The sequence below is a fragment of the Lupinus angustifolius genome, chromosome LG10 (assembly GCF_001865875.1).
Source record: "Lupinus angustifolius cultivar Tanjil chromosome LG10, LupAngTanjil_v1.0, whole genome shotgun sequence".
NCBI lineage: Eukaryota > Viridiplantae > Streptophyta > Magnoliopsida > Fabales > Fabaceae > Lupinus > Lupinus angustifolius.
In genome coordinates this window covers 14593970-14610946 of record NC_032018.1, presented here as the reverse complement: position 1 = coordinate 14610946, position 16977 = coordinate 14593970, and the positions used below count along the sequence as shown (strand labels likewise).

The 16977-nt window shown below is 34.4% G+C and overlaps 2 protein-coding genes across 2 annotated transcripts in view; one reads left to right on the top strand and one right to left on the bottom strand.

Moving 5' to 3' along the window:
- Positions 5042-13618, top strand: LOC109358804 (synaptotagmin-5-like). The gene is made up of 11 exons (XM_019603257.1): positions 5042-5475; positions 7581-7682; positions 7935-7985; positions 8388-8508; positions 9748-9869; positions 9963-10061; positions 10649-10729; positions 10825-10910; positions 11164-11389; positions 12261-12425; positions 13058-13618. The coding sequence occupies exons 1-11, from the start codon at positions 5371-5373 to the stop codon at positions 13418-13420; spliced, it is 1521 nt and encodes a 506-aa protein (XP_019458802.1). The 5' UTR covers positions 5042-5370; the 3' UTR covers positions 13421-13618.
- Positions 14986-16977, bottom strand: part of LOC109357702 (probable carboxylesterase 8) — a 3861-nt gene continuing 1869 nt past the window's right edge. Inside the window, exon 2 of the mRNA XM_019601717.1 lies at positions 14986-15596. Coding sequence (XP_019457262.1) covers positions 15133-15596 — 464 coding nt within the window. The 3' untranslated portion in view covers positions 14986-15132. The remainder of the gene's footprint in view (positions 15597-16977) is intronic.

The window sequence follows — 16977 nt, the reverse complement described above, 5'->3', positions numbered from 1 at the left end:
TTAGGCACATACCATATTTGAAGAAGAATTTGGTTTCTTTGGGGACATTGTAGGCCAAAGGATTTAGCTATAGAGCTGATGGGGACACTGATATTCTTCGAGTATGCAAAGGTGTTATGACTGTGACGAAGGGTAAAAGGACTACAGGGAATACTTACAAGTTGTTAGGGAAAACAGTTGTAGGTGGAGTTGCTGGAGTGGCTGAAGAGATCTCAGTAGATTCAGACCATGGTGCTAACAAATTATGGCACATGCATCTGGGACATATTAGTGTGCGTGACATGACAGAACTATGCAAAAGAGGAATGTTGAGGGGAGTCAACAAATGCAAGCTAGATTTGTGCAAGTATTGTGTGCTTGGGAAACAAACACAAGTTAGTTTCAAGGCTGGCCAACATAAGACTCGGGGTATTCTAGACTATATCCACACTGATGTATGAGGACCCACTCAGGAACCATCCCTAGGAGGTTCTAGGTATTTTTTACCTTCTTTGATGACTATTCTCGTAAGATCTGAGTATATTTTCTGAAGCATAAGTCAGAAGTTTTTGCCAAGTTCAAAGTTTGGAAGGCAGAGGTAGAGAACCAGACTGGTAGGAAAGTCAAATACACGAGGTCAGATAATGGTACGGAGTACAAAACTCACAGTTTCAGAAATTATGTGAGGAACATGGCATTCAGAGACACTTTTCACTGAAGAAGACTCCTCAACAGAATGGTGTTGCAGCGAGGATGAATAGAACTCTTACAGAGAGGGTCAGATGTATGAGACTGAATGCTGGACTTTCCAAAGGATTTTGGGCAGAGGCACTTAGTATGGCATGTTATGTCATCAATAGATCACCACGGGCTTCATTGGATGATAAAGTTGTAGAAGAAGTATGGACATGTAACCTAGTCAATTTTAACATGTTATGAATATTTGGTTGTCCTGCTTATGTACATGTACCCAGTGATGAACGATCTAAACTTGATCCTAAGTCAAAGAGGTGTATCTTCATTGGATATACCAAAGGTGTGAAGGGGTTCAAGTTCTGGGATCCAGTTTCCAGAAAGGTGGGGTTGAGTAGAGATGCAATGTTTGATGAAGATTTCATGATGAAACAATTAGTTTTGACATAGGTGCCCATGCCAAATGGAGAGAATTTGAGATCAAATATGATTCTAGTGAGCAATGAAATGGTTCAGGTGAATAAAGGCAAGGAACCATGCACTAGTCAAGAACATGATGATTCTTAGGCAGAGAGTTCAGGTGTGCAGGAGTATCTACTTGCTAGAGACAGGGATAAACGTCCTATCAAACCTCCAAAGAGATATGGTTTTGAGGATATGGCTTCAGTTGTTCTCCATATCAGTTTAGGAGATCCATGTAGCTTTCAAGAGGCTATAAACAGCCAGGAGAAAGAACAATGGATGGGTGCCATGATGGAGGAGATGGAGTCTTTACAGAAGAACCAAACTTGGGAGCTTGTTCCATTGCCCCCAGACAAGCGTGCAGTTGGGTGCAAGTGGGTGTACAAGAGGAAGCCAGCAGTATCAGAAAAAGAAGGGGAAAAGTTCAAGGCTCGTCTTGTAGCAAAAGGGTATTCACAACAGAAGGGGATCGACTACAATGAGATTTTCTCCCCAGTGGTGAGACACACTTCTATCAGGGCAGTGCTTGCCTTGGTAGCCAGCCGGGATATGCACTTAGAACAGATGGATGTGAAGACTGCCTTTCTCCATGGTGAATTAGAGGAGAAAATTTACATGACACAACCAGAGGGGTTCAGTGCAGCTGGACAGAGTCACTTGGTTTGCAAGTTGAAGAAATCTCTATATGGGTTGAAGCAGTCTCTCAGACAGTGGTACAAGCGATTTGACACTTATAAGTTGAAGCTTGGTTATAAGCGATGTGAGTATGATTGTTGTGTTTATGTCAGAAGCCTTGATGATGGTTCGTTTATTTTTCTAATACTTTATGTTGATGATATGTTGATTGCTGCTAATCATTTGAGTGATATCAATGAGGTGAAAGTCATGCTAGGTAAGGAGTTTGACATGAAAGATTTAGCGGCTGCTAGGAAGATTCTTGGGATACACAGGGATATGGGAGCTAGAAAATTATGGTTATCCCAGTAAAGCTATGTTGGAAAGATCTTAGAGAGATTTGATATGAGCAATGCTAAAGTAGTGAGCACTCCATTGGCAAATCACTTTAAGCTTTCCCTAGATCAGTGTCCAAAGGCAGATGAAGAGAAGAAATACATGTCAAAGGTTCCATATGTCAGTACAGTGGGTTGCTTGATGTATGCTATGGTTTATACTAGACTAGACCTTGCACAAGTAGTTAGTCAAGTATGCAAGTACCTGTCGAAACCAGGGAAGCATCATTGGGAAGCAGTCAAATAGATTTTCAGATATTTGAAGGGGACTACAAGTCTCGGTATCATGTTTGGCAGCCAACAAAGTAAGCCTTCAATTATTGGTTATGTTGATTCAGACTATGCAGGAGACCTGGATGGTAGAAGGTCCACAACGGGGTTTGTCTTCACTCTTACAGGTGGACCAATTATGTGAGGATCATTAGTTCAGTCTATTGTTGCTGTGTCCATAACTGAAGCAGAGTACATGGCAACTGGTGAAGCTTCTAAGGAAGCCTTGTGGCTTATGGGGTTGGTAAATGATTTAGGCATTGAGCAAGGTAGAGTTCCGCTGCATTGTGACAGTCAGAGTCCTATCTTCTTGGCAATGAAGCAGGTGTATCATGCTAGGATCAAATATATTGATGTGAGATTTCACAAGATCAGAGAGTTGGTAGTTTGTGGACAAATTCTATTGCAGAAGGTTCACACTTTAGAAAATGCAGCTGATATGTTAACCAAACCGATTATTGTGGACAAGTTCAGGCATTGTTTGAGCTTGCTGAACATTCACTGATGCTGGACTATGGAGCGCCCCCAACCCAATGGCGGAAGATGGAGATCGATGATATTCACCAAGGTGGAGATTGTTGTGCAATGACTCATATCTCTAGAGGGATATATATATTTATGTTATGTAAACCTAATGTAACAAGGAGAAGAATAGTCAAACACTAATCCTAATTCTCTAATAATATATAGTGGTAGCCGCTCAACGCTCCCAGGGACGTAAGCACAATTAGCCGACCCTCGTTACCAAATCTCTTGTGTTATTCTCTTGTCTCTGTACTCTTTACTATTTGATTGTTCGCTTGTTCCCAACAATATCTAACATAAATTATTATATTTGATATTTATAGCATATAAATTATACATTATAAACAATAGGAAAGCGGGTTGAGAGGCACAAGAGTGCTTGTCAACACGCTAGTATATATAAACCTGTAACAAAAAATTAAAAAAGTAGATACTCAAATTTATAATATATATTAATAATCACTCAAATTAGCAACAAAAAAAAATGAGTTTTGACAAATTTATAGTCTAAATTGCAAATAAAATATCAATATACAACTACTTATCTCACTTGACGAACTCAAAACATAAACAAAGGATACAAGTTCATAACTTGATATACAAAACATATTATTAGTTTTAGGGAATGAAGTATCTTCTGGTATAAGGATATAAGTTATCTCCTCATGCTAGTGAAATCATGACATGTGTCATGTTTCATAATTTTCTATAAACAATTTTTTTAAAAATAAACAAAATAGCACACATGTCACATTTTTACTGGATAGAAGAGATAAGTTATCTCCTGATATGAGGAGATACATTATTCTCTTAGTTTTAATACTAAAGAATTGTCTGAGATTCCATTTTTCACTATTTGAGTACAAAGCTTGATTGACATTATCTTCATCTAGGTTCATATTTTTCATGGGATTAACATTGCATCATCAACATCATCTTCCAAATTTAATTGATCTATAATATTGTCATTTTTTATATAAGTTTTCAATTAATTGAAGTGAAGAGTGAATTAAATTAGAATTGCAAGTCAATAAAAACATACCAATATCATTAAATGGTGGTTGAATGAAGTTAAGAACGAAAGTAGCTCCTCCAATATAAAACGAGAATAATTCTCATATGTTTCTAATTAATTAACTTATGAGTTATCAAATACAACTAGTAAAAATAAAAAAAATAAAATACAATACAAAATTCCCAAATATAGAAGAGAAAGTAAGAACTTAGAAATAAAAAATACTCACCTTAATAGATTGGCATCAACTTCGGGGGTTGATGACGATTGACAATGATTCTAGGAGATACAACGACAATTTACACTAACTTCGGGAGACACAAAGATTTTTAGCATAAAATCAAAGAGACACTATAATGCAAAACACTGACACAACAACGACCAGTTTACAAGAGAGACATAACAACTTAGAACAAAAATACAATTGTTTGGATCGAAGAAACTGCGAAACAACAACAAAAGTGCAACACTCTAATGTAAATTAAAACGTGAAACAACGAAAGTGAAATGCTCATGCGAGTGGGGTTATTGAAATGCATTTAAATAAAACAACGTCGCTTTTTTACTCGTTTTTTTAAATAAAAAAGTTGTAGTGAGTTAGACGGTTGGTTGAACCAAATTTCCGTCAATTAACAAGTTTTAAGTAAAATTGATGAAATTTGTATTTAGTTGCTATAATTGATGTACCATACTAGTTAGATAATCGATTCTTCGAACAACATACCATTTTTACTTCACTAGTATGTATATATATAGTATGCACTATGCAGACAAAATAAATCCTAAAATAAAGAAGATTATAAAATTTATAGATTGATAGCGTAAAGATTTATACACATGCACACTATCATCCACCCTTCATTTTGGTTACTTTTTTTTTTTTTTTGAAAAGTGAATAATAATTAAACGGTGGATGATACAATGATAGTATATAAATCTTGTACACTGTCGACTGTCGGTGTATAAATCTTGTACATTATCGGTGCATACATCTTTTTTCAATAAAAATGGTTTAAAAAATTCCAAAATTGCAAAGTTGAAACAGATTTGAAAGGGTGACGTTGAAGGTTTTGGAGTCACAAACATCTCAGCTATAACGCTTTAATGATTTGTTTCCAAAAAAATCTTCTCAAGGAAATGAAGACAAACCCATAATACTCACAATAACGTTATAAACTACAATCTACAAATTTACGGTTTTCAAAAACAAAAACACAAAATAAAAAAACACAGTAACAGTTTAAGAAACAGATTCCCACCACATAAATTGTGTATTTTTTGCTGCAAGTTTCGATTTTTATTTTTGGGTAATCAGAAAGTTCCAATTTTTTTGCTTGAATTACAGTGCTTTTGGGTTTTTGTTCAAAAGGGGAAAAAGCAGTGTTTTTGTGTTTGAAATCTTGAAGAAGAAGAAAAATGGGTTTGATTTCTGGGATTTTCATGGGAATGTTATTTGGCATAGCATTGATGGCAGGATGGGAAAGAATGATGAGGTACCGTAGTGCCAAACGAATTTCAAAGGTATGAATGAAATTTTTGTTGTTGTAATTACGAATATTATAGAGTTGAAGACTATGAATGCTGTTTTATTTTGTATTTGTTTTTGTTTTGTTGATATCAAATTTTTTTGTCCGATGGTTTTTGGATTTCTTTATTTTGGATAATGTTGGGGAAAAGAAGTTGATGAATTGAGATTTGATCATTGGTTAAGTTTTTCACTTTTGAAATGAAAATTTGGGAGTGACACTAGTTGGTTTGAGTGATAAGGAGTTTGGTATTTTTAATCAAAGTTTTGTGAATGGAAAAACAAGTGTTTGTCCCCTTAAATGAGTCTTTCTGACTCGACTCGGATAAGTTGAGGTCTAAAGTGACTTCTGGATATCGAGGGTCACGGGCAAAAATGGAAGACCATTAGGTTCACGGGACTATCTGAGAACTGAGAAAGAAGAATCACATCGGGCCACAATCCCGAGTTTGAGTACTATTTATGGTGAGAAATTATAGAATGGCATTAAGGCTCAAAAGAAGTTGGTTGTTTGGTCAATTCACAGAATGCTGTCCTCTAGTAAAAGGCAGAAGCAGACTCTTGTAAGTAATACCTATGACTTAGAAAGTCATTTTGCAGTGAAATCCAATTTGCCATTCCCCATTGTCTTGGCGGGCATTGGGTATGTCGTTCAACTTCGTAGCACATTTTGATGGTTGGAGTTAAAGATTCAGGCAAAAACAACAAGGCTGAAATGTGGTGACTGTGTTCTGTAACTTCTACTTATGCATTCGTTTGGTTTGTTTATGCTGAAAACATTGAAGGATGCCTCTTTATCCCTATGTTGTGGGATAGGATATATTTATGGTCTCTCTTTGGTATTCCGCCTTGCTACATTCTCGAGTTTTGATATTTTTGTATCTCGTTTTTCTCCACCTTGGAGGATATCTTATTCCACCCTAGTTTTGATTATGGTTTGGGTTATAAAATATAAAAACGGGGGGTTGGGATGGTAGGATTTCAGGAATGTTATTGTTGGGATTTTGTGGGGGAAGGCAAGTTTGTCACATTACATAACTTAACGCAAGATGCTATGGTGAAAAGGACAAAGGAATACACTAGGGATGTAACAATTAACGTGTTAATGTGTTTTATGAGTAGTGAAATGGAATGACAGGAAGAGATGAAATGGAAAATGATAAATTCCATTCCTCTCCCATAGATGAAGTAGCATTCAGACACAGCAAGGAGAAAGCATTTGAACTGTACTTAAGAATGAGAAACAAAGAGGAAGGAGAGAAAGTTAGAAATTTATCTTTCTAGCCTATTTCAAATTGTCATTAAATTCAACTCAAATCTCAATTCTTTATTTGAAAGCATAATACTTGCATGCTTGAATTTGTCTTTTGTTTGTGTTGTCTTATGTTTCCTTCAATTTAACACTGGTCTCAATGTACAACTACTTACAAGCTTATCAATTAACTTATCTTTATGTATCATAAACTGGCCATATAGCCTAATTGCAACTTTTTTCTGTGCCTGTTAACTTTTAGCGTGGAGTCCGGATCATAGATTCTGAATGCTATACAACAACAATAACAATCAAGTCTTAATCCTACTAAACTAGGAATAACGCCATAATGCTCTCTCATTAATCATGTTTATTGACAAAACATTGATATCTAAGTCTTTCTTAATTATTTCACCTATGATCTTTCTTGGCTTCCCTCTTCCTCTAAGAATTGGACTAACCTCCATTTAATCTACTCTGCTTATGGGAGCTTCTACCGATCTCCTCTACACATGTCTAACCCACCTAAAGCGTGACTGTACCATCTTTTCTACAATAGGAACTATTTCAAATTTCTCTATAATGCATTCATTTCTAATCCTATCTTGTCTAGTGTGTCCATTCATCCAACACATTTCCTTCTCTGCTACATAAAGTTTATTCTATTGTTGATATTTTACCATCCAATATTCAGTGTTATATAACCATTGACATTTCTGAACTCATTTAACTATGACAGTTTTTTTTACTTAGGGTGCACATGAATAATATGACACTGAGAAGGTTATCATTTTTCAATATGTTGATATCTTTTTTTGTCTTAACGTTTATTACCTATTTGCTTTGCAGGCAGTTGACATAAAACTCCTTGGATCCCTTAACAGAGATGATTTAAAGAAACTTTGTGGTGACACTTTTCCCGAATGGATATCTTTTCCGGTATTTGAGCAGGTAGGGTTTGCATTTGTAAAATACAATTTAGTTTTCGACTCAATGATTGTATACGGTGTAAACAATGTACCTATTTTTCTAGTATGATACAATACAATATTATTGGCGAAGTATTTTGTTTTTATGTTATGATCAGTTGTAGCTTTGTCAAATGCAGTTGAAAAGTTCAATTTTAGAAACTGTATTTCTCAGTTCCCGAGTTTTAAACTGTGATTGTGCTCTTATATGACTTCACTGCGTGGGCTTTTTCAGGTGAAATGGCTAAACAAGGAGCTGACCAAACTCTGGCCATTTGTTGCTGAAGTGAGTAGGCTTGTATACTCATTATGTATTTGTGTAATACTAATAATTTAAAACAATTTTCACAATGTCTTCATCCCTATTATTACTTCATATATCCGGAGTATCCCTTTTGTCCTTTCTCATGGAAACCGCAATATAAGTTTTTCAAGTTTTAGTTCTCCCAAATAACTCCTAGTTGTATTTCTCCAAATATCCGATGTCAAATGTTTTCTATAACGTTTTTCCAATAATATGTTTCATTTAAAATATCCATGGCTTTCCTTCGACATGAACCATGTGTCTTCTTGTGCTTTAGCCTCTAGTAGACCTTTCTACTTTAATTTTCCCTACAAACTTTTGCCCGTCTCTTCTTGCTTTGCTTAATAGCTGACTTGGTCATCGTGGTTTTTTGTTCACCTTGAGGCGGCAACTCTGGTGATCAGAGAATCTGTTGAACCACTACTAGAAGAGTACAGACCTACTGGAATTACTTCATTGAAGTTCAGCAAGCTGTCACTTGGAACCGTGCCTCCAAAAATTGAAGGTATCACCAAATAGTAATTTGTCTGCACATTATTTTTCCTACTAAACTTACTACTGGAAGAGTACAGACCTATTGGTTGTTGTTTTACATGATTCCATGTAAATGTAACTTGCCTTTCAAAACATATTAAATCCAATGTGCAATTGCAACCAAATTGTCTATAAGATAAAACAAAAATCAATAATTGTTGGAAAGTAAGTCCCACATTGCCTACCTCATTGTCTCGGGAATGGTTTAAATACCTGTTGGGCTACTCCTCTCATGACCAATTGGTTTTGAGATGGAACCTTAACAATAATAAATCGCAGTCCACAATTTAAAGGAACCCCAGTTTTCTCAGAAGAAATATGTTCTGACCATCAACTCTTAGTTTCCTTTATTTCAAACTTGTCTTCTAGCCTTAGCAAGCAGCTGAAAAGCACCAAACCATGCGACAAGTGTTGCAGCCATGTTGGAATTTCTTAGAGCCTACGAAGATTTAATTACGAGAATATGTTTTATTGTATTGTAAATAATTTGTGTAGGTGATTTACTTGTCAACAATCACATCTTAGTTTCCGTCATTTCAAACTTAGCTAGAATCTGCAAAGCACCAAACATGCTAGACCAGTGTCCGAATTTCTTAGAGCCTAAGAAAATTTAATTATAAAATCAGGTTTTATTGTATTGTGAATAATTCGTGTAGGTAATGTACTTGTCAACAATCACGTCAGCTGCTATTCATATGCTTCATAGTAGGGGAATCTTAATAGAGAGAAGCTGTAAGCTGAGATGAGAGAAGCCATTTTCTAATCAATTAGATTGAGGATGGTAGGAAATTTGATAATTAGTTTTAAATTTTATATCTATGACACAACCTATTCGATTTTATTTTTTGAAATCCGGGAAAGAAGCAAGTATTAATATGCCATTTGGTCAATGATTTACATTTATATTCAAGATAATATGTCTTGAATCTAACTAGAACAAATTTATGTGAAGGTTATTGATAATTGGAATAAAAGAACATATTTTTTGACATACACAACATAAGCCTTTTAGAAGAAACAAATAAGGATGCAGCATTGATGTGAAGGTTATTGATCTGCTACTTAGACAGATAGCATGTAGTAAGAGTGATTAAAATGTTTTGAAAATGCATTTTTTCACATTGCTCGTGTTTTTCCCTTTGCAAATTTTTCTGTTGAATAGTTTTGTATGCTAATAAATTATCTAGTCATAATTTCTTCATCTGTGTAGGGATTCGTGTTCAGAGTCTTACCAAAGGTCAAATCATTATGGACATTGATTTCCGTTGGGGTGGCGATCCCAGTATTATTTTGGCTGTTGAAGCTGCACTTGTTGCATCGATCCCTATTCAGGTTAGACATGGCATAGTAATTTTCTGTGTTGAATTTTGTCACATTCCTTTTTCAGTTTGTCAGAATTTGAGTGTTTTTTGAATTTTCTTTCAGTTAAAGGATCTGCAGGTTTTCACTGTTATCCGTGTTATATTCCAACTTGCTGAAGAGATCCCGTGCATTTCTGCTGTTGTTGTTGCCCTACTTGCCGAGGTAACCTTTCTGGCGAGGCATAGAGGGAAGAGTTTATATATGAAAGCTTGAAATTGCATGTAAAAGAACACAGTTGCTTTATCTTGTTGGTTTTTTTGTTCCTTTTCTTTCTCACTATGATGTTTCTTTAAACTTCCACAAATAAAGTTTAAAGTATTTGGATCAACCATTTACTTGATGTTGCATATGTTGTCACCGCAAATATGAGTTATTGTGTGGAATTGATTATTACTTATTTTTCAGTTAGAAAATCGTAAGTATGATTAAGCTAAAAAACAAGGGTAGTAGAAAATGGCTTTCTTCATATCAAACACGAATTGTGTTTAAATATAACCTTCAGTGGTTTACCCAATTATTACAGAGTGATGATGTTAGGGCCATTATTAGGATGATGCACTTCTCAAGTTTGTGTCGATAAGGGGAAACGGCTGTTTATAATTGATCTGTTTTTTCTTCTCTTGGCGTAATTCTATATTCTAATTGATTTCTTGATAAGTTTTATTGGCCTTGTCAAACTCATGATTGCAACTAAAATGGCATTAACTTGAGTTTTGGAATTACTGACTACTCCCTTAACATTTAATCAGCCAAAGCCGAGGATTGATTACACTCTGAAAGCTGTTGGTGGAAGTTTGACAGCACTTCCTGGAATTTCAGATATGATTGATGTACGTCCTATCGGTTTTATGTGTTTGCCTCTTTCGACTGTATTGCTCTCGAATTAATACTCACAGAACACTGATATTTACCCTTAATTTCACAGGATACTGTCAACACAATCGTTACTGATATGCTCCAGTGGCCTCATAGGATTGTTGTTCCACTCGGTGGTATCCCGGTCGATACTAGGTAAATATAAATAATTTGGAAGTTTTTTCCATTTGTTTTAATTTTTTGTGATTGCAGATCAAAACGTGACTAGTTATGTTACTATATGTTATCAAAATTTTAAATTGAGTTTGAAATTGTGCAAGTTTCAACTGAAATTCGTCCATTTCAATCCCTCTCCCTACAGAATAAAGAAAAAAAGTCTGGCAATGCCAATTTCAATTTTACTACTAAAATATATTCACACTTCTTATGCACCTCTGTCTTTTTGCAGTGAACTGGAGCTTAAACCCCAGGGAAAGCTCACGGTGACTATAGTGAAGGCGAATGATTTAAAGAATAAGGAAATGATCGGAAAATCCGATCCTTATGTAGTTTTGTATATCCGGCCATTGTTTAAGCTTAAAACCAAGGTTATCGATGACAACTTGAATCCTGTTTGGAATGAGAGATTTGACTTGCTTGCTGAAGACAAGGAGACCCAATCACTCATTCTCGAGGTTTGACTTGATTTCTGTAGCTGTGTGTCTCCTTTTATGTTACTCTCTTCTGCCTTCTTTCTTAGTAACATGACGTGACATTTTTCTTTCATATGTATAATATCTTTAGTTTTGCTAATTTACTTATGAGAGAAACTAAGAAATTTTAGTTAAGGATACATGTGCCTGAGAATCACTTTCAGTTTTGGCATTCTGTAATAGTTATTTCATTTTGTAATAAATATGATTCATAAAAGATGCTTTCTAGTTCAGGGTGTGAAAATCCTTTTAAAAAAATTGTATCAGGAAAAAGAACGACACCGGTAAATGAAGGTACATATGCCTGAGTTCTAGTATCTTCCTTTCGGTAATGCCACACCGGATCCTCATATCCTCTTTGGCTGATCCAGACAATCACACCTTATTGGAGTAATTAAAAGTTCACTTTTAGTATGTATTTTGCCTCAACTGACCGAAATTTAGGGACATGTCACTGGTCGAAGTTCTACATGCTCTGGTAGATGTTATAAAGATGAATATGTCATAGTCAAGTTCTACCAGAATCTCTACTTCACTACTTACTCAAATAGCAGGTTTCTTATGTGTCGGAAAATTTCATTACATTCCTTTCCGGATTATTATATTATTTTTTCTGGGTTGAAAGCAAGAGTTTCATCTATCTCCACACACTCCTATTGATGTTAATATTTTTTGTTTGAGATCCTATGTCTCCTTTTCTCAACTTCACTTTAAACTGTCTATATAAACAGCAATGGATATTTATGTTTTGGTTTGAAGTCCAATGTTATTTATCATTTAACTTCAATTTCAAATGTTTCTATTACCTTTTCTTTTAAAACAATATAAATGATGTTCATGACTCTGCAAATAGGTTTTCGATGAAGACATCGGACAAGATAAGCGATTGGGATTAGTAAAGTTACCCCTGATTGACCTGGAAGCAGAGAATGAGAAGCAGCTTGAATTGAGGCTGATGCCATCACTGGATATGCTGAAGGTGAAAGATAAGAAAGATCGAGGAACCTTAACAGTAAAGGTATATATAGATATGCATTGATCTTTTTTCGTATAACCAAGGATATCCTCTCACCTTATTAGTAAGGAACTAATCCATTTTGGGGTGTGTGACTGATCCTCCCAACAAGTGTCTCTCCTAGGTATCGAACCCTTGACCTTTTGGTCTATTTGAGGATCTTGTGGGGCCTTACACCACTAGACTAATGCATTGATCTATTTGTATTTGATCATGACATTATCATGCAGATGTGTGCGGTACACAGAAATTAGGTGTAAGCTAAAATGGAATGAGAAGTGCCCTATTCGAATAACTTAGCAACTTAATCCGTAATCACTTTTTTAGTTCACAGTTTATTTATTTTACGAATTAGTCCTGGAATTCACAAAGCTTGTATCAAGTTAGACCTGCTTAAGAACTAAAGTGAGATATAGAAAGGGCTAAAATATAAGTTTTATGAATTCAGAGACTAATTCGTACATATGATCAAATTTGGGGACTAAGTTGCTAAATTACTTATTTTTCTTCCTTTCTTCCCTATAGGTTTTTAGATCTTAATATCAATTTGCATATTCTAAACTCTTCTCATTTCGCTGTCACTTATAGGCCTCTTAGTTGATTGAAAGTTATAATCAATGTTGTTATTATTTCAGATCTTATATCATCAATTTGACAAGGAAGAGCAATTGGCTGCACTAGAAGAAGAGAAAAGGATACTAGAAGAAAGGAAGAAACTGAAAGAGGAGGGAGTGATAGGAAGCACAATGGATGCGCTAGACGGAGCTGTATCAATTGTAGGGTCTGGTGTTGGACTGGTTGGCACTGGCATTGGTGCTGGAGCAGGTTTTGTTGGGAGCGGTATTGGAGCAGTCGGTAGCGGACTGAGCAAGGCAGGAAGGTTCATGGGCAGGACAATCACCGGTGGTCATAGCGCTTCCCGAAAGAGTGGCTCATTTAGTTCAGTTAGTAATCCACAGGAGAATGGTGCTGGTGGTGGTGCAAAGCCACTGCAATGAATTGACCTTGATGCTGGTTCAAGCTTTGATAATTGATATACATGGATATTATCTATGTTGCTTTGTTTTTTTTCATTATGTTTTGTTGAATCCTGTTAATGGACTAGATTGAAAACTGATGGCAAAAATGTCAATTTAAGTTACTTGTACCATGTTTATCTGTAATTATGTTAGACCTGGATTTGTTATAAAATTTGTAAAAAAATCATTACTTTAAAAATATATGTTATGTTAATTGGTTGGAGATTGTCAGTTTGTCACTATTGATTGGGAATTTTGATGTTTCGTTTGTAACAATTCATTGAACTTGTTATTTTTTTTTGTGTTATTAAGGGTAAGAAACTAATTCATTTCGAGGTGGCAGATTACACGTCCCAACAAGTGTCATTCTCAGGAATCGAATTATTGACCTTTTGGTCATCCTGAAGATATAGCAAGACCTTGTATCAATAGACCAATATCTTATTGTTCGAAAGTAATGACAAGAAGAACTTCACATGATTCTTCTTTATACCATTTTTAAACAAATACACATGTATCCTACAGATGAGAAATGGAATATAAATTATGAGATATCTTATGGATTGCTTTGGTATAATTTATAAAAAATTATGAGATATCACAGATATTACTTTTTATTATATATCTCAAATAAATATGAAGTTTTCATTTTGGGATAACTATTCTATAAATGTAAGTTGTCTTTTGTTTGATGAATAAAAAGCTTTGTGATCTTCAAACATAGGGTGTCTCTTTCGTTTCTTTTTGAAACATAGGGTACCTCTTTAGATTTCTAAAGATCCTACATTTAGCAACATACAAACATCCAATATTTGGATCTCTATACAGTAACTTCACATAATGATAGACTTTGGTGACTTCACCAAATCTGAATTTTTGGATGAAGATGTCGACTTAAATTTTAGATTTTGTTTTGATTATGTTTTATCGTAAACCATTCGATCTCCATAAAATAGCTAAATTGAGTAAAGTCACCATTTGAAGTTATCCACCCGAATCCAACATTTCCCTTCCAATGTTTAGATACTCTTGTAGTGTAACCTCTGGCGTTTTTTTTGTTAACATCACTTCCTTGTGAATCCCTTGCATATGCAGATCTAATATATGGTGGAAGATTGTTTGATCAACTTGGTGAGTTCATGGATTATTTTATGAAGAAGGTCATATAGACAACATGTTAGACTGAGAGGTAGGAGGAGCCAGCTTATATAAGATATACATTTTATCATTGGAGTATGCACAGGGGCTCCTCCTATCATTTATGATTTGCGACCACAACATTCCAATTTTAGAAGTATTTATAACTGTTTACCATCAAAATTATGGTTATGTTGTCATATTTTCTTCTAATTACGATAAACATAACATAACCGTGACTAAAATCACAATTTAAAACACTAGGTTGAACTAATCCTTATCTGGATTTACCTAATCAAAACAAACATCCTCATTATGTATGAAGTTTTATAATAGCTTCATTTAATGCTGCTAATGATAAAACACAATTATTATTTAATATATTTTGTTTAGTATATAATCATATAAATTAGTAGGCCAATTGTTCATATTCATACAAAACAAAACTCTAGGAAATATGAACTCATGAATTTGTAAAACAAATATTACATATTAAAAATGTATAAAAAACCTCAAAAATCTTCATGCCTCATCCACATTGAGAATCACATAATTCACAAAGTGGCTTTTGCAGCAATTGTTTCTTGTACAAACTTCTTCACATTTTCACCAAAAGCCATTGCTTTAGCCTTATCAAATAACTCCACAGCATGAAACCCATCATCATCAAAATGTTGTTCAACATGCACACCATGTGACTCTATTATCTTACCTAACTCTTTCTGTTTATCTGATAATGGATCACCTCCATAACCATTAATAAAACATTGTGGTAACTTTCCAATCTTGTCTCCATAAACTACATTGGACACTGTTGGGTTGCAGTATTCATGGTCACGGTCTGCACCCTCTGGTAAACACAAACTCCACATTAGATCATTTGCGGGTAAGGGACAAATATGATCATTGATTAACCGGAGCTCCGATTCAGATCTCTCGGCACCACTAAAATATGGAACATTCATTATTAGGCCTTTGATTTTGATGGGATTGAGTTCTAGGTCGAGTGCACGTAGACCTGTCAGTTAAGGGCATTAGAATGTGTTAGAGAAGATTTATTAGTAGATCATGTATCAAATTGTGGATCAATAAGTTTAAACCATGTTTAAGAGAATGAGAGATACGATCTGAGATTTATTTTCTAACATTCTCATTCCACATAAGTCTGTTGGACTAGACGAATATTACCTTTAACTCAGGTTTAAAGGATATGACGACCAGAGAAAAGTTAGACTCTAACTTTGAAACAATGTTATGAGAAGAGTAACCACCAAATATTTAAACAAATGCCTAATAGTATGACGTAGGTGATATGAACTTATTTCTCACCCACCATTAAATGGCATTATTACATTGAAGAATCACAATATTACAGGGAAAAGTTACATTTCTAGTATAGTTTGACTGCCTTATTATTACTCTGGTATAACTTTTTAAAATATTACGGAACTAGTATACTTTTTATTAAAATCGTGTATAGGGTACACGATTCAGTTTGAATTTTCTCTCTCCAAATCTCGTGTACCCCATGCACGAGATCCCTTCCTATATTTTTTTTTTCTTTTTTTTCTTTGCCTTGGACCGGTATTTTTTGTTACTTTATTTTTATGATGTAACAAAAAATACTATATTTTTTGCCTTGGACCGGTATTTTTTGTTACTTTATTTTTATGATGTAACAAAAAATACTATATTTTTTGCCTTGGACCGGTATTTTTTGTTACTTTATTTTTATGATGTAACAAAAAATACTATATTTTTTGCCTTGGACCGGTATTTTTTGTTACTTTATTTTTATGATGTAACAAAAAATACTATATTTTTTGTTACATCATAAAAATAAAGTAACAAAAAATACCGGTCCAAGGCAAAAAATATAGTATTTTTTGTTACATCATAAAATGGTGAAGGTTAAATACCGGTCCAAGGCAAAAAATATAGTATTTTTTGTTACATCATAAAATGGTGAAGGTTAAATACCGGTCCAAGGCAAAAAATATAGTATTTTTTGTTACATCATAAAATGGTGAAGGTTAAATACCGGTCCAAGGCAAAAAATATAGTATTTTTTGTTACATCATAAAAATGGTGAAGGTTATTTATTTTTATGATGTAACAAAAAATATAGTATAAATCAAAAACCCTAATTATACAAAACTCATGCAACAAAAAACTCATCTAAAATTCCAAAAAACCTTCACCATTTTAGGTTTCAAAGTGATACATGCAACTGAATGAATAATCTTAGTTTACATCATACAAAATAAAAAATATAATACAAATAATAATCTATAATTTTGATATAACTCATACAACTCAAAAACCAGAACAAAATTCTTAAAAACCCTGGACCGGAAACACCGGTCCAAGGCAAAGAAAAAAAAGAAAAAAAAATATAG